The sequence below is a fragment of the Topomyia yanbarensis genome, chromosome 3 (genome assembly GCF_030247195.1).
Source record: "Topomyia yanbarensis strain Yona2022 chromosome 3, ASM3024719v1, whole genome shotgun sequence".
Taxonomy (NCBI): Eukaryota; Metazoa; Arthropoda; class Insecta; order Diptera; family Culicidae; genus Topomyia; species Topomyia yanbarensis.
In genome coordinates, this window is record NC_080672.1 from 9,014,666 (window position 1) to 9,037,377 (window position 22,712).

General features: G+C 40.8%; 1 protein-coding gene across 1 annotated transcript; it reads left to right on the top strand.

The window, feature by feature from the left end:
* The first annotated feature begins 1,014 nt into the window (after window positions 1–1,014).
* LOC131693519 (pickpocket protein 28-like) lies at window positions 1,015–21,760 on the top strand. The gene is made up of 6 exons (XM_058981419.1): window positions 1,015–1,187; window positions 1,245–1,496; window positions 1,557–1,998; window positions 20,549–20,709; window positions 20,852–21,220; window positions 21,293–21,760. Exons 1-6 carry the CDS (start codon window positions 1,015–1,017, stop codon window positions 21,570–21,572), a joined length of 1,677 nt encoding a protein of 558 aa, XP_058837402.1. The 3' UTR covers window positions 21,573–21,760.
* Window positions 21,761–22,712: the final 952 nt, after the last annotated feature.

The following is a 22,712-nucleotide window of genomic DNA, read 5'->3' on the forward strand; positions in this document are numbered from 1 at the left end:
TCGGCGCTAGCTTAGTCCGCCCACCAAGTTAGTGTCGGATTCTGATGAGATGAAGTCGAAACGCAAGTTTCAGTTCCATCCATCCATAATTTAGTTATAGGTTTTGTGTTCTCAACTCGCAATGATTGTTTCAAACAATTTTATCCGTAGCGCAGAAAAAAATAGTTTTCACCTAAATTTTTCTTCACTAAGAAGAAATATAGCAGGCCCAGTCCATTTAAATCCCTATATGTTGAATTCATGTAGCCTTCATATTTTCAACAAAATTGTTTGAAATGACATTATCAAAAACTTTGCTGAAGGCACCATGTCTCTTAATATTTTTGAAAAATTAATTCACCATAATTACCTCTATGAGAGTTAATCACTAAAATTTCTATATCAAAGCAGGCGCTGTTTTATGTTGATAACTTCCCGAAGTTGTCAAACCTTCAAAGTCAAGGATTATTATATTAGGTGATCTTGAACGTTGAAAATTTTTTAGATCATTTATCCCACTTTAAAAGATCGCAATTTTTGACTTCATTGACATATTATACAAGAAAGTAATCTATAGAGGTTTGAAAACTGTTCCATGTTGATCCTTCTTGTTTATAGACTGGAATGACATCTGTTAGACTACTTATGTTTTTGAGTTTTCAATAATTTATCAAACTCATATTAAATTTTAGCATTTTTTTCAAAAAATTTGCGATTTTCATCAAAACCCCCTCCAAACCAAATTTCTGGCTACGCCACTGTGTTAATTCAATTTATTTAAAGTTCAACCTGCGCACCCCCTGTGTGCGGTGGCGGGTGACGACTTTCGGCACCCTGCTGCTGCTGCTGTTTGAACACCCATCAAAAGGTAGGAGCAGCGATCCCAGGAGTAACATCTAGAACATGCGTTCGTGCGGTAAATTAACGTTTCTAATTATCTAGATTAGCATAAAAGTCGGTACCGTAAACGATTGTCTCGTTTAGTTCGAGTGATATCGGCGTTGTTAACGGTTGACAGTACACCGGATAGGCGAAATGTATCAAAGTGATTCTCGTTCGATGAGCAACTTCGAGCTGAAGGCAATCAATGCCATCGATAATAGAAGGATTTATCGAGGCCTGAAGAGTCTTTTTCTAGAGTATTGCTCAAACAGTTCCGTACACGGGATAAAGTATTTTGCGTGCAAACGGCGAACAATTTACGAGAAGTAGGCTGATTATTCGAAACGTCAAACAGAAGCAGTGTAAATATTTTCCGTTTTCAGAATTTGGTGGATTGTAATGTTCTTCATTTCACTTTATGGTTGCGGTCGTCTGATTGAGAACGTATACAATAAATGGGACCAAACGCCGGTGATTGTCAGCTTCAGCGAGAAAAGTACACCGGTTTGGCAGATTCCGTTCCCAGCAGTGACAATTTGTCCGGAGACGAAGGTCAAATCGCAATATTTAAACTTCACAACGTCCTATCACATGCTGCTTAATGACACCGAACGGGAAGCTATGGATGAGGAAAGGTAGTTGGCCTGATCAGTGTTTTCCTGTTAGTTTTTGTCTGATTGTACAGTAATTCACAGCTTCAATCGGCTGCGAGCAGTGGCTCAGGTGTGTGACGCGCACATCTTCCACAACATGTCGCTGGGTCAGGAATTCGATCGGGATTGCGTAGATTGGCTGCGGAATGGTTCCGTTTCCGCCAGTGAGATGTTGATGTTCTGCAATTGGCGTAACAATCCGGGCTACTGTGATGATTTTTTCACTGAAACACTAACCGAAGAAGGCTTTTGCTATACCTTCAACTCGCTAGGGGCGGATGACTTGCTGAGACAGGACGCACTGCAGAAGGATTACTCCTATGTGACGGCAAACAAATCCTCGCCACAGTGGACGCTGGAAATGGGGTACCGCGAAGATGCGGATATCGATACGTACCCACTGAGGGTTCTGGGAGCGGGGGCTAGAGGAGGACTAAATATTTTGCTGATGCTGTACGATTACGATTTGGATTATTTGTGTAGGGTAGGTCGTTGCTTTTCTAATTGGTGTTTTCTTGCAATACGATAAACTATACAGGATTATTCAATTTTTTTGCGATTTATTTTGTTTATTTGTGATGGAGGTGCGTGGTTGTTTATAGTATTGTTAATCGTTTGTATTCCTCCGGAAGTTACGTGCACACTATGTGCACAACGTAATGAAATTTTAGCAAAATCGTCTTAGAGCTCCAGCGGGTTAGCTAAATGAACCTACTTCCGGGGGAATATCTACATTAGCTTGAATCTTTACATGAATAGCTATTGACTTCCGGCCTTTTCGCATGACACCGAGCGTTCGTGATGTGAAACGTTTGCTGAAGGTGAAAAGGAAGGTTAGGCTTACGGATGTCGCGTTTATCCAGTTCTACCATGCCAGGCATTCAGTGCCGACAGTGTTGCCAATTTTTTGGCAGCTGTTCCGGTAAAATTGACGGTAAAAGCTGCCTCAAGTACCTTAAAATCAACAGCCAGTACCATCATTGAGGAAGTTCAAACTCGTGACCAGAGTTACAAATAATCGAAGCTCTCTTTTGACGGCTGAAAATGAACCTGATGCGACTCGCGGTGAATAGAAAAAATATTCATTCAAATATCCATGTTAATCATTCAGTTGAATATCGTACAATATATTCATTTCACTAATTATCAAGGAAAATGTTTTCAAATGTCGGTAAAGCATATGAAACAACAATCATCATCGCTTACATTGTGCCAGGGCCTACTTTGATGCGTTTGATTCGTTGCTGCACGGTCGCTTCATGTAATAAACGGAGACGAATGAAAATCTGCATGGATGAATGGGCGGTATGTTCGTTTGACGTTTTCAGCTGCGTCACTGAATATTGAAAATGAATGTGGCTGAATATGATTTCTAACTCTGCTCGTGACCCGTGAGGGCAAGAAACATGGAAGAAATCAGATGTTCGGGAACATGACACGGAAGTGTACGGGATAGATATGAACGACCACCAAGATACTGCCGGTGAGGAAAAAATGATTTCCTGCCTAGTAAATAGGTCTCCACGCGCAGTCGTTAGTCGCTCGCACAAGACTCTGATAAAACTCGTTTTATCATTTTATTGTTTACAACATGAAAATATATGAAAGATTCACGGCTTTGTTTATCTAACGCCCTTAAACTTTCCAAAAATGAGCATAAAGTGCTCGCTAGTGATTGCTACGTTTAAAAAAACTTGGATATAATGCTAGATATTGGTCAGAATAAAGTTAGTTATTAAGGGGTTATATATGTTGAGGTCGACCAAAAAATCGAATTTTTTTATTCTTCTATCGTAAAGCTCAGGTTTTTAAGAATGTTGCCTCAAATTTTTATAGAAATCGAAGCAGTGGACGCACAGTTATAGCGTTTTCATCTTGCTCCCATATGGAGGAGTTGCTTATACTTGAAACTTTAAATGCGATTATCTCGAAATCATGTTTCCCAAAAGCGTCTTTGCGGTGACTACGATTGCCGGAAAAGTTTTCAACCGATCTCAAACCTTTTTTTTTGACTTGTTCGTAATTTAACTGCCGTCTCCTTGAACGATTTCATTTTTTCGACAAAATTTTCAATGTTTCATGTGAAAATATTGGTTTTTTTTTTGGAAAAATCGTCCCCGTTTCCAAAACGAAGAATTTTTTTTAATCGATTGTTCAAGGACACCACAGGTACATATACCAATGATTTTTTTTTAGTTTGATGGTTTCTGTTGAGCTGTTGGACTGGAATCGTAGTCACGGCAAACCTCTTTGAAAAAAAACGCGTTTTGCGGAAATTGCTATAGCTTCGACAATTATTAATATTTTTTATTTTCTCAAGTGGATTTTGCAAATTGGACATTGCACTACGCTAAACGTATAACAAGTATTTCATAAAAATATGGCTACATACCTTTATAAAAATTCAAACTTTTCCATTTTTTCCCGCAGCTCAACATATATAACCCCTTAAATAACTAAAGTTATAGGCAAAAAAATTTCAATTTGCTGATAGCAAAATATCCGAAAAGATAGTTTTTATTTTTACGTCATTTTAATGCAATAGTATTCCCACTGAAACTCAATTTGTTCCGTTCTAAAACACTGTTAAACCAGAAAACCGTGATATTTTTAACAATTGAAGATTAAGCATGAAAAACGGTTAAAATTAAACAAAGCAAAAAGTGGTAAAACTGCGGCTTTACTGAGATGCGACTTCATTTATCCTACGAATTTAAATACACTCGTATTTTAGTAAATTTGCTGATATGCAGAAATGTACACAGCAGCCGTGATTCTGGCCTTCCTTTCCATCGAATGTCAAACAATCATAATGAATTTAGTGTTTCAACCAGTAGCAGCATTTTAGTCGTTTTTTTATGGTTTCCAATTAATGTCTGTGCAAGAAACGACGTGTCGATACAGTGAACAGACGTCAAAAGGGAATTGCGGAGAACGACTAAAATGTTGCAACTGGTTGAATCTTAAAGTCAATAGGTTGGGATTATTGTTTCGAATTTTATGTTTTCAGTACATGACAGTCTTTCGTTCTATTTTTCTTCGCCATGGAATAAAATAATAGAGATCTCAGAAATCGCGGAGAAAAGCAAGGAAAAGGAATCGATATATTGAAATCGACTCAAGAGAACCTCTTCTATCTTTTCTATACACTTAACTCGAGTGCTTTCGAAATTGCGCTCAGATCCGTTGCGTTAGGTATAACAGCTTTAATTGAAACTGTTTCCCAAATTGTGGTAAAACAAACCTCTAATCAAACAGACAATATAGCTTTGTTCATGTAGCCGAACATCGCTTCTAAACTTGTGTAAAAAAAATTTCGAGCGAAATATTTTGATTCAAAAACAAAACAATAACTGAGCAGATTAGTGTAAATATATTTGAAGTGACGAATTGACTCAGAAAGTATAACCGAAATCATCATAGCAAGTTGACCTTACACCTACTTTACTCTTCGGCAAAGGAGAAATAAGTGCGATATTTTCTCTTCCATGTGTAGGAAGCGAGTGATGCTGAAATTATTGAGCTTATTCCTATTTATAGATTCTAGTTGTTTTGGTGGTGTCATAAATGATACATTTAACATATTTTACGTAAGTTCGAACATATCAGTAATCAGTGAAAAGTGCTTTTCTTTTGATTAGTGAAAAATTTATGGGCGCTTTTCTTTAATAGATTAAATTCTGGGTTTTAGTAGATTAAATCCAAGAATCCTTCTGGCTGTGGCTTTGATCTGCCAGGCCGGGACCTTTCTTGAAAATAGTTTAATTTAAATAGAGTATATGATAACTGTGTGAGCATGATGCCACAGAACTGGTAGTAATGGTAAGACACCAGATCAAGAAAATAGAACCTGAATCGTTTCTCCGTATCTGCAAATCGCTTACCAGATCAGAGGATTTTGAGTAAATTTCGACATTCACTTCGTTCGAACATTTTGTAGATTTAGATTGTCTTGTACGCAGTGCACCTGGGTGTCCCGACCCCGCACATAGGGTTAGAAATTTTTCATAAGAGATTTTTCTAACCCGAAGAGGCGAATGACCTTAAGGTTAAAACCTCTATAATCGAAATAAAAAAAATGTGATGATGATGTGCCCCCTCTTTGTCAGCCGGCTGGAGCCTCCTATGATCAACTGCTCGCATTCTTAAAAAAGCATTTCCAGCAAATGTTGAAATTTCTATAATTTTCTAGGCTTCAGCCTGTTCCAACTTGGCTTTCCGTTGTCACTTGTCCATATTTCGGCACATCCCTTCAGAAGTAAGTACAATATGATGGGAAATCTGAGGGTTATGATTAGTTTATGAACGCCGGAAAAAGTTTCTGTTGGAGTCTTCTCCTGCAGGTATTTTATATGACATTCATATGATTTGACAACTATGGGGTCCCGACTACGAGATCAGTTACAAGATTCCATTCACACAAATTTCCAAAAGTCCCCATGATACTTAAAACAATCAATACATTGAGAATGGATCAGATGCTTATTAGTGTTATCGTCAGTAACAGACACTAACTTTCTATCAGTTAGACCATATACCCAAATTAACACCAAAATTGGCGCCAATTTTGGTGTTAGTTTGGATGTATAGTCTAACTGATGGCAAGTTGGTGTCAGTTACTGACGAGTGTAGGACGCAACATTCAAATTCAACTTTTCTAAGTTTAGTTTTGTTCCCTCGTGCGCAAATTGGTTCATCCATTTTCTTCCTTTGGGAAAATTATATATGTTGCATACAATTATACTAGTTTACAGCATTTCTAAACTAAATAAGGTGGTAGTTATTTTCAATGTAAAATCGTGTGCTGAATCCGAAAATGAAATCCAAAAAAAATAACAGTAGAAGAGTTTTCGGGTTACAGTAAAAAATGAATATTACTTTTAAAATTAAAAGTACGTTCAGTAAAATCCAAATATCTTCGGTTGTAGTGCATCGATATGAAACATAATTATGTTGAATTCAAGGTAATTGAATGCACTGTTAGAACATTTTGTTTTAGTACGACTACTAGTTCTGACGTTTTTTTACGAACTCTTTCAACTTTTCTTAATTTTTTGTCATTTTTTGAAGAAAAATGAGTGTTTGGTCAATATTTTGGGCAAGATAAAGGAATCCTAAAATTTATATTTTTATGGGAAGATAAAGCCTGCTAATAACCAATGAAAATAAGGACTTATTATTTCAAATCGGATGAAAATTGTAAAAGTTATTCAATTTTTTGTAGGATGGGGATTTTTGAGTTTCTTTGGGTCAACTTATAAAACCGTCTCGATTCCAATTTTTTCTAGAGCATGAGAGATTCTTTGTCAGAATTATCTTAAACAAGTAAATTGAAGAATTTTGAGAGAATTTAATGTGGGGTAATGTTCGAACACGTTTATCCAAATGATTCAAGACTCCTTATAACAATAATTTCAGGCTCACTGGAGTAATGTCATAAAATATTTAGCATTAAAAAATACGCATAACATTTACACGTGTCATACAGGATCGTATATGTACAAAATACGTTGTAAACTGCACGCTCCACAATGCCTTTGTTCGGTACAAGTAGGTGGAAAAACGCCCCTCGTAGACGACCACGAATCTGAGCCAAAAATCAAACGTTGACATTCGGTTGACACCGTCACAGTGAGCTGTCAGATAACGTGTCACAACCCATCACTTTGACAAATTCATTGAAATTAATAGGAAGCAGGAGATTAAAAGTAAAATTAAAATTGAATTTATGTTGTGCTTATATTCATTTACAATCTAAAATTTATTTGTAGCCTAAATTAAAATTAAATACTATTTTCGGAAGCAATTTCTGTTCAATTAAAATAAATCGGAGACTAGATTGTAAGTAAGAGCTAAGATTAAAATGTATCGTTCTCTAAAAATAAAATTTATTCACAGCTTTAGCTGAATACTCTAAAACCGGGTGTTCTGCTGCGAGAATTCCGAAATCATCACGAACAGAAAACTAAAGAATCTATCGGAGAAGATGGACATGCATCGACGGTCGATTGTGCGGCAAACGCGCTCTGTTACTAAAGCCATGGCAAAGGCTGCAAAACATAACCTCGCCAACAGAAAACTGTCCCACGAGGGAAGTGTTCTTTATGATGCATCCTTTAAAGCGACGGTGATTGATACTGAGCATGGCAACGAGCATGACTGCGCTAGTTGCGACCGTTCAAACAACGCTGAGTGGTATATGGTCCAGTGCAAAGACTGTGATCGATGGTATCATTTCACTTGTGCTAAGGTGGATACTGCTACCGTTCAAACGACTACCTTCTCGTGTATATTGTGTGTGCCTCGGATTGCTATCCCAGCGCTCAGCTCTGTTATGGGTCAGTCGAGTAGATCTAGTGCGAGAAAGGCACGAATCGATCGGGAACTCGAGCGACTCGAGGAGGAAAAGAGGTTGCTAGACGAGATGGAAAAGGAGCGTTTTGAGCAAGCACAGGCATTGCTCGAAAGGACCACACAAGAGAAACTGGAGCGCACCAAGCAGTATATTGCCAAAAAGTACGATTTACGCAGCCAGCAGGACGAAGAAGAGGTTTCCAGCGAGCGCAGCTGCCGTACTCACCAATCGAACAATCGAGTTGGAGATTGGATCGAGACACAGATGAAAAGAACCGAAGGTACCAGTTCGGATCCCGTCGATATACGTAGTGTCAAGCTCACATCGACACCACTCGTAAAAGGTCTACAGGGAAAAACGAATTCGATTCAACCACCAGTGACACACGCAAAAACAGTTTTGGATGTGAGTTCCCTTGTACCTACGACGGGAAGTATCACAATCGACGACAAGTTGGAAGATGATTCGGTTGTCGTTGTTGAGGACAAATCATCATACCATTTGATTTCTCCTACACTGCCACCTGTGAACATTCAGCCCTTGTTATCGTTATTGGAGGAAGCAAAGACAGCACCAACTGGAGCGGTCGGTCAGAAGTTGGCCAATGAAATGTCGTACGACCAGTGGCGCCACTGTGCTGCTGCTTTACGGAAGCAGGAGTTGCAACACCAGAAGGAGAATGATCTTCGTCGAAAACGCGAACTGACACTGGTAGAACAACTAAAAGCTCTGGATAGTCAGAGAGCGAATGATTTGAGCGAACAACAACGAAGGGAAGCAGATCTCAAATCGCAATGGCATATTCTGCGACAAGAAAAGGCGAAGCTTGAAATGCAGCAGCAGTTGCTGGTAGACAAAGATATCGAGCTACAGCGGTTACGTGAATCTGAGCAAGAGCACCTTCGACAATTGGACCATTCGCGTCGACGAGAAGAACAACTTGCCCAGAGGTGTATTGGCGGGGATGTCGGGCAGAATTGTATTAAGGAACGTCAAAATTTCGGGAATCATCCAAAGTCAGAAGTGCGTTCATTTACGGCATTGAAAAGGACGGCGTCTGAGCAACGATCGCATGTGCGTTCCGAATCGGTGTCTTCGGGACTCAGTGATGAGTGGTACAACGTCGAAATGGAAAAGTTACAACGAGCAAGAGAAGAGAACGTCAAAGCCCTACAGGCGGATAAAACCGCTATACCAAGTAACAATCTCAACTATGCGGCTCCTTCGGTAAGTGTTGTGCCTTCCAATGCTCCCCCCATGTCGTTGATAAATAAAAGCAGCCCCTCATATATTCAAAATCAATCGATTAAACCCTCTATTATCGCGTCCCCAATGGGACAACGTACTGATTATTCTTGTTCCATGCCGACTCCACACTTTTCCCCCCATGTGCCTCAAATTAGTGCATCAAATATACCTCAGATGCAGTCGCAATGGTTCCCTCCTTCGATTGCACCAATCAATAATATGCAACTAGTTCCAGTCGGACCCACACCGCAGCAGCTTGCGGCAAGGCATGTCATCTCTAAGGAGTTACCCGTGTTCGCGGGAGATCCTGTCGATTGGCCACTTTTTATAAGTAGCTATCAACATTCAACGGAGGCATGTGGATTTTCGGATTCGGAGAACCTGTTGAGACTGCAACGGTGTCTCAAGGGTAGTGCAAAGGAAGCAGTAAGCAGTTTTCTGCTGCAGCCTTCGACTGTCTATCAGGTTATATCTACTCTTCAATTATTGTATGGGCGCCCAGAACAGATCGTACAGAACATGATTATGAAGGTGCGAGCAACCCCAGCCCCGAAGGCCGATCGATGGGATTCACTGATGAGTTTTGGATTAGTGGTGCAAAATCTCTGCGGACATCTTAAAGCTGTTGGACTAGAGAAGCATTTATCAAATCCCATGCTGTTACAGGAGTTGGTTGAAAAACTTCCTGCTACTGTGAAATTTAACTGGGCGTTATACCAACAAGAAGTTTCGACGGTTGATTTGAGCACCTTTAGCGAATATATGGCCAAGGTGGCATCTGCTACTAGTAGCGTAGTGTTCGTTGCTGGTAACACTCAAAGGTTTCAACGAGAAGAACGCAAGCCCAGGGAGAAGGTATACGTCAATACACATTCTGCAGAACAGATGCATCGAAGAGATCGACAAGAAAACGATCGTGTACAGTGGGAACGAACGAAAAGGCAAGTTAGTGCAGCACTGAAAATAACGGAACCAACGGCATCGTGTCCTGCTTGCGGTGGCGGAAACCATCAAGCTGCTAGTTGCGCAACTTTCAAAAAATTAGCCATTGATGAAAGATGGAGCATCGTCAAGGATCGTAAGCTTTGCCGGCGTTGTCTTACACCACACACACGTTGGCCGTGCAAGGGTGAGATTTGCGGTGTCAACGGCTGTCAGAAACGTCATCATCGCCTTCTACATTACGACCAACCGACCGTTGAATTCAAACCAAGTGTATCGATAGCGAATGGTACTGTAACTATCCACCGTCAAACCACCTCATCAACGCTGTTCCGTGTGCTACCCGTAACACTATTTGGACGCAAAGGTCAAGTAAATACGTATGCATTTTTGGATGATGGCTCATCGGTGACGTTGGTAGAAAAGACGATCGTAGATGCATTAGGAGTGGAAGGGAAGACGGAGTCACTTTGCATCCAGTGGACGGGTGGAATCAATAAGAGATATTCCGATACTCAGCGTGTGAAGCTAGATATTGCGGGTATAGGATGCAGTAAACGTTTTAGCGCGTCGGATGTGTATACGGTAGATCACCTTGGTTTACCAGAACAAACGCTGGATTACAACGAGATGGCGAAACAGTACAATCATCTAAGAGGATTGCCGATGATCAGTTTCAAATCTGCAGTACCAGGAATACTCATTGGTTTGAGCAATGCTCATTTGCTGGCCACGCTAAAACTGCGAGAAGGACGACCACAAGAGCCGATCGCTGCAAAGACCCGCATTGGGTGGGCTGTGTACGGAAGTCAACGAAGGGGAGAAGAAAAGCTTACCCATCGTCAAATGCACATATGTGCTCAAACTGCGGACAACGATCTCCATGAACTGGTACGTGAATTCTTCTCTATCGACAGTCTTGGAGTAGTGGTGGCTCCCAATGTAGAGGGCTTAGAAGAGCAAAGAGCCCGGGAGATATTGGAGAAAACGACGGTACGTACCAAAAATGGAAGGTTTTCTACCGGACTTCTCTGGAAATATGATCACATCGAATTTCCCGATAGTCGTCCAATGGCTGAAAAACGATTGAGGTGTCTGGAAAAACGGTTGACGAAGAACCCACAATTGTATGATAACGTTCGTGGTCAGATAGCCGAGTTTCAACAGAAAGGGTATGCGCATAAAGCAACAGCGGAGGAGCTGGCCAGGTTTGATCCATTCCGTACCTGGTACTTACCGATTGGGGTAGTACTGAGTCCAAGAAAACCAGGAAAGGTTAGGTTGATTTGGGACGCAGCTGCCAAAGTGAATGGCATTTCCTTGAATTCAAAGCTTCTGAAAGGTCCGGATCTGCTCACACCACTACTGACCGTATTGTTTCAGTATCGAGAGCGGCAGGTGGTCATCTGTGCTGATATCAAGGAAATGTTCCACCAAATTGTCATACGAGAAGAAGACCGTAGTGCACAACTCTTTCTGTGGCGCGACAACAATGCTAGTCCGATTGAGACGATGGTTACTGACGTAGCGATTTTTGGAGCGACATGTTCACCGGCACAGTCGCAATATGTGAAGAATTTAAACGCCACAGAGAATGCTGTCGAACATCCACGAGCAGCGGATGCGATTAAGAAAAGGCATTATGTGGATGACTATCTACAAAGTGTAGATACTGTGGAGGAGGCCGTAGAAATGGCTGTGGAAGTGACAAAAGTACATGCCAAAGCTGGGTTCCAGATTCGAAACTGGGTTTCCAATGAACGTGGTGTACTGGAAAGGATTGGAGAAGTTAGCTCGACGACAGTTAAACGATTTGTTGGCGACAAGGAAACCGAATCCGAAAGGTTGCTGGGATTGATTTGGCTACCGGCAGAGGATGTTTTATCGTTCTCCTTAGACTTTCGCGAGGGCATCCAGCGGTTGGTAGAATGGGAAGCAGTTCCTACTAAGAGAGAGTTGCTTCGAGTGGTCATGAGCCTGTACGATCCACTTGGGCTAGTGGCGGCATTCGTTATACACGGGAAAGTCATAGTGCAAGATGTTTGGAGGGCTCGTATTGGATGGGACGACAAAATTCCGGAAGAGTTGTTTCCCCGCTGGAGACAATGGTTGACATTGTTAAAAACAATGGAAAATATTAAAATCCCTCGTTGCTATTTCCCTGGCTACAATGATAGCAGTTTTGATTCTTTGGAACTGCATGTTTTTGTAGACGCTAGCGAACAGGCATTTGCTGCTGTAGCTTATCTAAGAATAGAAGAGCGTGGGCAAGTACGATGTGTTTTAGTTGCTTCAAAAACCAAAGTGGCACCTTTGCAAGCATTATCAATTCCCAAATTAGAACTACAAGCTGCTGTTCTGGGTGCCCGTTTGAGGAAAACTATTGAGGAGAAACACACATTGCAGATAAAGCGTACCTGTTTCTGGACGGATTCCACCACTGTTATTTCGTGGATCAAGTCAGATTTACGTCGCTATCGCCCATACGTTGCATTTCGAGTTAATGAAATCCTGAGTTTGTCTCACATTGAAGAATGGAGGTGGATACCTACGAGATTGAACATAGCAGATGAAGCAACAAAGTGGGGAAAAGGTCCGTCGTTCGATCCAGATAGCCGGTGGTATAGAGGACCAGAATTTCTCTATGATGCTGAAGCAGAGTGGCCGAAAGATTGTCGAGTATCCAATGAAACAACGGCGGAACTTCGTCCTGCTTTCGTTTTTACGCACTACCTTTTGAGTCCGGCTATTGCATTGGAGCGATTCTCGAAGTGGGAACGTCTGTTACGATGTGTTGCGTATGTCCATCGTTACCTTGATAACTGTCGGCGATCATTTCTGAAGATGCCGCGGGAAACAGACGGATTAACCAGCGAAAATCTGAAAAGGGCAGAACGGAGTTTGTGGCGCTTGGCACAATCGGAGGAGTTTCCGGACGAAGTCGCGATACTCACTCGGAACCTGCGAAAGGAACCAAAAGAACGAAAGCCGATAGAAGCAAGCAGCACGATCGCGACAGCAGCTCCGGCAATTGATGAATTTGGGGTAATGCGAGTAGATGGTCGAACAGAGAAGGCGGACTGTATTTCCTATGATGCAAAATATCCCATCATCTTGCCGAAGAGTCACCGAATAACTAAGCTACTGCTGGACTGGTATCATCGGAAGCTTCGTCATGCAAACCAAGAAACCGTTGTGAATGAAGTCAAGCAAAGATTTTATATCCCGAAGTTGCGAGTTCAAGTACAGCTCGCCAGGAAGGAGTGCATGTTGTGTCGAGTACAAAAAACGGTCCCCACTGTACCAAAAATGGGGCCACTACCTCGAGTTCGACTGACTCCGTTTCTGCGACCATTTACTTTTGTCGGCATCGATTATTTTGGACCATACCTAATTAAAATCGGAAGATGTGCTGTAAAACGTTGGGTAGCGCTTTTCACCTGCCTAACGGTCAGAGCAATTCATCTGGAGGTGGCAAGCAGTTTGTCGACGGATTCGTGCAAAAAGGCAATCCGCCGCTTCATCGCTCGCAGGGGTGCTCCGCAAGAGATATATACCGACAACGGAACCAACTTCGTCGGGGCGAGTAGAGAATTACAACTGGAGTTGAAGAAGATGAATGGAGAGTTGGCCAGTACATTTACAGATGCGTGTACACAGTGGCGCTTCAATCCGCCCGCGGCACCACACATGGGGGGCTGTTGGGAGAGAATGGTGCGGTCTGTGAAAGTTGCACTGGGTTCTCTTCCAAGCTCACGAAAACTTGACGAAGAGTCTTTTGTCACGTTGCTAACGGAAGCAGAGCACATGATAAACTCTCGCCCACTGACCTTCGTACCGTTGAGCACAATCACTGATGAAGCACTTAGTCCTAACCACTTTTTGATGCTCAGCTCGAGTGGGGTGCAACAGTCGATAAAGAGTCCGGTTGATGAGGGGGCTTCAATTAAGGGGAGTTGGAGCATGATTCAATACACTTTAGACAAGTTCTGGCGAAGATGGATCCTTGAGTATCTACCCACTATAACGCGAAGGACTAAGTGGTTCGACTGCGTACGAGCGATTAAGGAAGGGGAATTAGTGTGGATTGTAGATGAGAACGTGAGGAATAAGTGGCTTAGGGGTCGCGTAATACGGACGTTTCCTGGCAGAGATGGAACGGCACGTCGGGCAGATGTTCAGACATCATGTGGAATATTGCAGCGACCTATTGCCAAACTTGCTCTGATTGATATTGGTGTGAGTGACGCCGAAACTAACATTCAGGCGACACGCGGGGGAGGATGTTCGGTACAAGTAGGTGGAAAAACGCCCCTCGTAGACGACCACGAATCTGAGCCAAAAATCAAACGTTGACATTCGGTTGACACCGTCACAGTGAGCTGTCAGATAACGTGTCACAACCCATCACTTTGACAAATTCATTGAAATTAATAGGAAGCAGGAGATTAAAAGTAAAATTAAAATTGAATTTATGTTGTGCTTATATTCATTTACAATCTAAAATTTATTTGTAGCCTAAATTAAAATTAAATACTATTTTCGGAAGCAATTTCTGTTCAATTAAAATAAATCGGAGACTAGATTGTAAGTAAGAGCTAAGATTAAAATGTATCGTTCTCTAAAAATAAAATTTATTCACAACTTTAGCTGAATACTCTAAAACCGGGTGTTCTGCTGCGAGAATTCCGAAATCATCACGAACAGCCTTGATACCCATATCGGAAGCTTATAGTGGTGCAAAATGTTAAACTCGGGCCACTAGCTTCACGAAGTTAATTTTATAATACTTGACGTATGTAGTATCACATATTTCTATGTATTCGTGTAGTTTGTATTAACATTGTACAAAACCCAGTTGAGCAGCTAGTGTTTCAAAATACGAATTTAAGACGTGTGAGGGTTTAGTTTGCAGCGAATTTTGTATTATACGAGTGTTATTTTATGTAATACGCTTGTAAATATTACACGCAGTGTAGCATACCAATCATTCGATGACTTATAATTTCATTGAGCCTGCAATTATTGTCTTGAATCATTTGGATTAACGAGTTCGAATATTACCCCACAATAAATTCTTTCAAAATTCTTCAATTTACTTGTTTAACAGAATTCTGACAGAGGATCCCTCATATATTATGAAACAAGCCCTAGAAAAAATTGGAATCGGGACGGTTCAATAAGGTGACCCAGAGAAACACAAAATTATTAGCAGGCTTCAAGTTTCCATAAAAATATAAATTTTAGGAATGCTTTATCTAGCCGAAAGTCTTGACCAAACGATGATTTTTCTTTACAAAATAAGAAAAGATTTCGAAAAATTCAATAAACTCGTAAATAACGTCAGAACCAGTAGTCGCACTAAAACAAAATGCTCTAACGACCGAAAGTACATTCTATTACCTTTAATATTTCATATCGATGGACTACTACCGAAGGTATTGGAACGCGATTTTTCAGAACGAGAGGTGAAACCGACAAAACGTCCGTGCGGGAATTAGAACGCCAATTCGAACTCATGAATGCAATACACTTTCGTTCATATGTTTCCCGAATTGAATGCAGCGTGAAGGACAATCCCAAACAAATTTTGATCTTACCTGCGGAACAAAACGTCCTCAGGCGGAATCCCGGAAAGCGTCAACTATCGAGACAGGACATCAACGTCACCAGCGGAGTCAGCAAATCTATTCTTGTCATCTTTCACCGAACATCAAGCACATACTAATCTTCGAGGGATTGATAGTTCCAAGGGTCCGGGGTCGGACGGGCTCCAACCATCGTTCATCAAGAATTGCTCTTCATCTCTGGCGCTACAAGCATCTCTATAATTCAGTCGTTCTCTTGCTGAGAATATCACTTCCACGAAGTGGAAGGAAGCTTTGATAACTCCAATCCACAAAACCGGCAACGTACATGATGTCACAAATTACAGACGAATTTCAGTCTTGAGCTGCCTCCCTAAAATCTTTAGATGTTATCTACCCCGCATTAAACACATCATCACTTAGGATCAGCATGGTTTAGTAAGAAAGCGCTCGACAGCTACTAATCTGAAGAGCTACGTGTCGTCGCTGATTGAAAAATTGGAAAAAACGATAACAGATCGATGCGGTGTACATCGATTTCTCGAAAGCTTTCGACCGTGTTCCTCATCAGCTTGCTGTGGAAAAGCTAAGGAGGACTGGTTTGCCGGACTGGCTGACTAATTGGATCTCCTCGTACCTTGCGAACCGCAGCGCGTTGGTGCGATTTGGAGCTACACTATCGGATCCTTTCCATATTACATCGGGTGTTCCTCAAGGAAGTCATCTTGGACCTCTTCTTTTTGTACTCTTCGTGAACGACCCCTGCAGTGAATTGTCATCGACCAAAGTCATGTATGCAGATGATTTGAAAATGTACCGTGTTATAAATACTGTGGTTGACTGTTGCGCTTTGCAAATGGCCCTTGAAAGGGTTATGGATTGGTGTGACAGAAACGGCATGAATGTGAACATTCAGAAATGCAGCATAATCATTTTCGCACGAGTGAAATCGCCCATTGTTTTCGAATATTTAATGTCTTCTGCTCCTGTAGAACGAGTCGCATCCGTCAAGGATCTAGGTATCACTCTTGACTGTAAACGTCCGGTCACCGCACATGTTTCTTCTGTCACAGCTAAACCCTACGCTGTACTTGGACTCATAAAGCGCAACACCCGTGATTTCACTGATGTTTACTGTCCAAAATCGCTATACATCGCACTGGTACGCAGTATTCTGGAATATGGAGTTACTGTTTGGGCCTCGTATCACACCGTCCACATTAATCGTCTTGAACGGGAAGAGAAGAACTTCATCAGGTTTGCCCTTCGTCGGCTGCCCTGGCAAAATCGATTACAACTACTTCCATACGAAGATCGCTGCACGGTGTCTTTTTTAACAACTTTATGCAAAAAAAATCAGCATCTCTGAAACTTCAGGATATGAAAGGATGGGCTTTCCCCTTTCATTTGAAACCAACATCAAAATAATCCGTCGTGGGGTCTAGAGCAACTTTTTTTTTGAAGTTTTTTTTCGTGAAAATATAGATTTTACAATAGAACTAGTTCATATTTCTGTCCCTAGATGGTGCTTTAGACATTCGAACAACACTAAATGTGAGAATCTGATAGATATTTTAATTGTCTACAACTTTGTTAACAACTAAAAACCGATTTGAAATTATCCGGAAAAGTTGTTTAATATTTTAACGAAGTCTAAGTTAGTTTCACAGAAACCCTAGTGGTTTGTAAGTCAATTCACACGCACTTTTTTCATTTGCCAAATACCTGTGTTTAGTTGAACAGTGCATTCAGCGGAATTTGAGAGCTTGGAAAGTCTCATCTTTTAGCTGAAAATTATAATTCCAGATTCCACCTGATATAGGGCACCATTAATATTTTTGGGATGAAAAGTCTTAGATAAGTGTTGACCAAACTAGTATGATATCAATATTCTTTTCCAAGATGGTGAGTGATTCCTCCCGCAGAAACAGCTTTTTCAATGATGTATGCCTTCTTTTTCATTTTTTCGATTGTTCTCGGGGATGACTGATAGCTATTCTTGCATGAACCTCCTACTTTGTTAGCATCTTCGTATAAAATTCACTTGTCCTGAACTTCAACCTTTATATTTGAACAAACTCAATGAAACTGTTAACACCATTGCAATATTTCGCGAATTTCTTTGCAATGCTTGGTTAAAAACGTTGATTCTCTTTTTCAAAATTAACTCAATATGACAAACAGTGAACGAAAAACATTGAGTTTTTGGATCAAGATATTTTTTTTTGGGATATATTCGTGGATTTGTATGTATATATGGATTTTGTTGTACTCAAATCATATTTTATTTTCAATACATTTCGCATAATCTAGGATCAATTTATCAACGATTTCACGCATAATTCTTAGGAAATGGCCGTAAAATCCAACTGCCACAATATACTTTGCGGAAAAATTTGAATAAATCGTTTTACGCTAACCACTAATTTGGACAGTTACTTCTGTGGTTTGCGTTCAATTATAAACTGTGTGTCCCAACATTTCGTCTTGAACAGAATTATAATAGCTGACTTAAACGATCATAACCTAAATTATGCGACGGATGGTCCTTTCGAAAACATAAATGTTAGCAAACCTTTGTAACCAAGCAATACCTTTCGATGAATGGTAGTTCCTTCGAACCTATCGGGAAAGATTACAAACTTGAACCAAAAGCACAAATAGTTTTCTGTCTTTGTCAAACATCCTGATTTTCAGAAGGTCAATAGGAATTGTCGACGAAGAAGTTGTAATGAATCCCGTCAAATATTTTCGTGTCAATAAACCCAATTATTTTTTTGGCAGTGAAATAAGTTCGAGAAAATATATTTCCAAACCACTAGGCCTCGTGTGATCTCTATCTATCCTAGATATAACTTTGTTAAAATCTTAAACAACTTTTCCGGGTGATTTCAGATCAATTTTTAGTTGCCACAAACTTGTAGACAATTAAATTTTCTATCAAATTCTCACATTTAGTGTTTTTTGAATGTCTAAAGCACCATCTAGGGACAGAAATATGAACTAGCTCGAGTAGTAAAACCAATATTGTTACGAAAAAACTTCAAAAAAAACTCTGGACCCCCCGACGGATCATTTTGATCTTAGTTTCAAATGAAAGGGGAAAGTCCATTCTTTCATATTCCGAAGTTTCAGAGATGCTGAATTTTTTTGCATAAAGTTGTTCTAATAAATACACCGTGCGCTGCGCTCTCATCAATCTCCCTACGCTGCGTAAAAGGCGAATATTTCTACAACGACTCTTAATCTTCGACTTGCTGCGTACAGACAAAATACATTCCCCTGCGCTCTTAGCAAAGCTTAACTTCAACGTTCCAGGAAGATCTTTCCGGATAAATGATTTTTTCCGGAGCTCAACACATCGTACGCTATACGACCAGAATAATCCTTTGGATGTTTGCTGTCAACTCTTCAACAGTGTCTATCATTTGTTTGATTTTAATATTAGTAAAGTATCGTTTAAATTAAAAGTATATTGTTACTCGAAAACAGTTCTACTGTAAATTTTTTGGACCTCATTTTCGGATTCAGCTCCCCATTTTACATCAGAAATGGTGTTCGAATATTGAAGTTCAGATTTTTTTTGTGAACTAGTGTTATTATTGTAAAATATAATTAAACTAGGGACCATTCATAACTTACGTAACGCAAAAATTGCCCAAAATTGACCCCCCCCTCCCCCTATGTAACAAAGTGTCACAAATTTTTCCATCCCCCCTCCCCTGTTACGTAACAAATTCCAAGAAAATTTTTTTTTTCTTCGGTGAAAACATGTTACGTAACGATCTACTTAACACCCCCTCCCCCCTATGTCACAACTTGTCACAACTTCTCGTACCCCCTCCCCCCCTAAAAGCGTTACGTAATTTATGAATGGTCCCCTAGGTATCATCAATAAGTTTATCTTTCAATCCAATTAATTTTGGTTTAGAGGGGATTTTAACCCCCAAGTTCCCCGACTACGTCAAATCTTCTGGAAGAATTGATCATCAAAATTATTATAACAAATGGTGCACTATTTTACGTTGGAAATCTTCTTCGAAGTCGTTAAAGTTCCAAAATTGATGGTTTCGAAATTATGTGATCGTTAGAAGAGTTTTCGAATGTTTATTCCACTTTAAAGGTGCACATTCTATGATTTCACTAACATATTGCGATCAAGGAAGGTTTGAAAGCTGCTCTATATCGAATCTTGTTTGTAGACTGGTGGATTGCATCTGTTAGGCTGTTTTTGTTGCTGAGTTTTCAAAAAATTACATTATATTTAAACATTTTCAAAAAATCGATGATTTTCATCAACCTCCCCTCTTCCCACCAAACCGAAATTCTAGCTACGCCATTGGTTAAAACTATGTCATTCTTGATGCTCGTATATGTCAAGATCAGCACTGCCAATAAACGCATAAGAGTCCCATGTGGATTTTTGTCGAAAGTGAGTTATCCGTTGGATTGTATTCTGTATCACCACTGAATCACACTGCACAAATAAGATTACCGGGTTTGTTCAGAAAATATCGAAAAAATACCAAAACATGGTTGTCCCATCCATTTGACTCAATGGATGGGACAATCTTGAACAGTGTTTTTCTCGGCTTGCTGTTTTTCAACATGGGACTCTTATGCTGTTATGGGCAGAGCAGACGTAACACGATTTTTTCTATGTGTGCATGCATTGTGTGATACACATATCAATCTGTTTTTAATCATTTCAATATCTTGGTAGTTTCAGCTGAGATTAATTTTTCCCCTAACCGAGTGATGGTTTTCCCAACATTCCATTAGTTTTCTACCAGACAACCTTAATGGGCACGGCTAGCCACTTGCATGTTATCTTCCGCCTCACGTCAGATTGGTTTCTCATTTCCTCTTTTTCTCTCTCTTGTTCCTCATATCTCTGTCAGGGTCCCGTTCAGGGTTTCAAAATTCTGCTGCACACCTCCAGCGAGTACCCGCAGGTCTCGAAGCAGTACTTTCGCGTGCCTCTCCACCAAGAGGTGATCATCTCGGTAAAACCACAAATGATAACCACTTCCGACGGTTTACGTCATTACGCGCCGCACCGGTAAGAGAAGCAAAACAAAACTGCACAAAAAAATGGCTCATTTTTCCCTTTGCTGTGCAATCTTTATCCCACCGTGTTGCATTGAAAACATTTCCGTTGGTCTTTCATCCCCCTTTTCCCGCCCCGCACCCCGTCCGGAAAGCCGCCAGTGCTACTTCAACCACGAGCGTCGGCTCAAGTACTTCCAAGTGTACACGCAGCAAAACTGCAAACTGGAATGCATCACCAATTACACGCTGAATCTGTGCGGATGTGTCAAGTTCTCGATGCCACGCGACGCCCAAACCAAGGTATGCGGTGCCAGCAAGATTGAGTGCTACAACGAAGCGGAGGACGAATTGGCCGGACAGGAGGTTCGGCACAGTGTGGATAAAAAATCCACCCAGCGGAGCACGTGCGATTGTTTGCCTGCCTGCACCTCGGTGCAGTACGACGCGGAGATTTCGCAGGCCGACTTTGATTGGAAGAATCTTTTCCGTGCCTACAAGAGCCCACTGGACGAGTTTCCGGGGTAATGAAGAGGTTTTTAACAGAGCCAAATTTAACCGCATACTTTGATCGATTTGTTTTTTTTTCGTTTCAGCCTGCAGCTAGCCCGCCTGACTATCTACTTCAAGGAATCGCAGTTCATTACGTCCAAACGTAGTGAGCTGTACGGTGTGACGGATTTCCTAGCCAACTGCGGTGGTCTGCTTGGATTGTTCATGGGAATGAGCCTGCTGAGTTTGGCGGAGATTATCTACTTCTGTTTGATTCGTCCTTGCACACTGCTGAAGGGCTACCGGGCGAAGCAGAGCAAAGTGCACCAGAATGCGACGTTTGTTGCGCCAGTGTTCGAGATTGAGAAGCCGAAGGATACTTAGTTGGTACCGGGAACTTACTTTCTATTCATTGAATATAGTATTCAATGTTCTGTTTTGGAAATCTTTTTGTAACTTTTGTTGGACTTGATGTATTCCACAGCGTTTAAGCTCATGAATAGAGTAATCCCAAAAAGGGTCGAAATAAATTAAAAAAAGCTCTAGAAGGCAGTCTCTAGTTGTCCATATCATATGCTATATTGAATAAATAATTCAACAACTAGTCACTCGGGTTTATTGAATCTTATCACCGGAAACGTTTAATTAGTACAGTTTCTTGAACAAACCATCATTTGAGCAGTTAAAACAAGCATTTGGTCCCAAAAAATATCTTTTCACCACATTTAAAATTCATTGGACATGTATATCCGTTTCTTTCCACCCCCTTTTTTCAGCATTTTTAAGAGATTTTGTAAATCTTATAACTTTTGACAAATTTAGATGTTCTAAATCTATAGGGAAACGAATTATTTACTACTACCATGCATATCGATAGGACAACAACGTTTACTATTTGTTACCCCGATATGATACACGAGGCGACATCTAGACTAGCCAAACTCTAACCTTCCATAATTACTTCATTGGAGACATTTGCTACCGTCATGGAACCAGTTTCCGTGCACTAAAAATGAGACAGCCTGGTTAGTCTGATTAAAATTATGCAACGGTTTCTGTAAACCTAACCATTTCACAATTCCGTAATTTATTGAAAATAACCGATACAATGAACCAGTACACGCTGCGTTACATAGCGGTACTTTCCGAGCCCCTGCTCGACCGGAATGACATTTGGTGCGCTCTTTGTTTACTTGGCTGATCAGCTGTTCACAGGTTTTCTAAAGAACAGCTGATCAGCCAAGTAAACAAAGAGAGCGCAGCAAATGTCATTCCGGTCGAGCTGGAGCTCGGAACGTAACGTTTGTAACACAGCGTATTTTGATTGATGACGGCATTTCGTCATAACACTACATAGAATACCATAATAACGCTATGTACCAGCGTTACCACCCCCTTTCAAGTCGTTACTCGACTCGGTTCAAAACTCGGGAAAAGCTTCTGCAACATAAACGCAAACGGTGGTACAAGCAAAATTAAGTTTTCCAATCCGACCGGATAAGCTCGACCTCTACGATGATGCCG

Bases quoted from the DNA above. Each gene is read 5' to 3' on its own strand.
- LOC131693519 (XM_058981419.1), top strand. From the start codon at position 1,015: ATGTATCAAAGTGATTCTCGTTCGATGAGCAACTTCGAGCTGAAGGCA. The intron at 1,497-1,556 runs GTAGTTGGCCTG...AGTAATTCACAG, and splicing joins GAAGCTATGGATGAGGAAAG to CTTCAATCGGCTGCGAGCAG. The intron at 20,710-20,851 runs GTAAGAGAAGCA...CCGTCCGGAAAG, and splicing joins CGTCATTACGCGCCGCACCG to CCGCCAGTGCTACTTCAACC.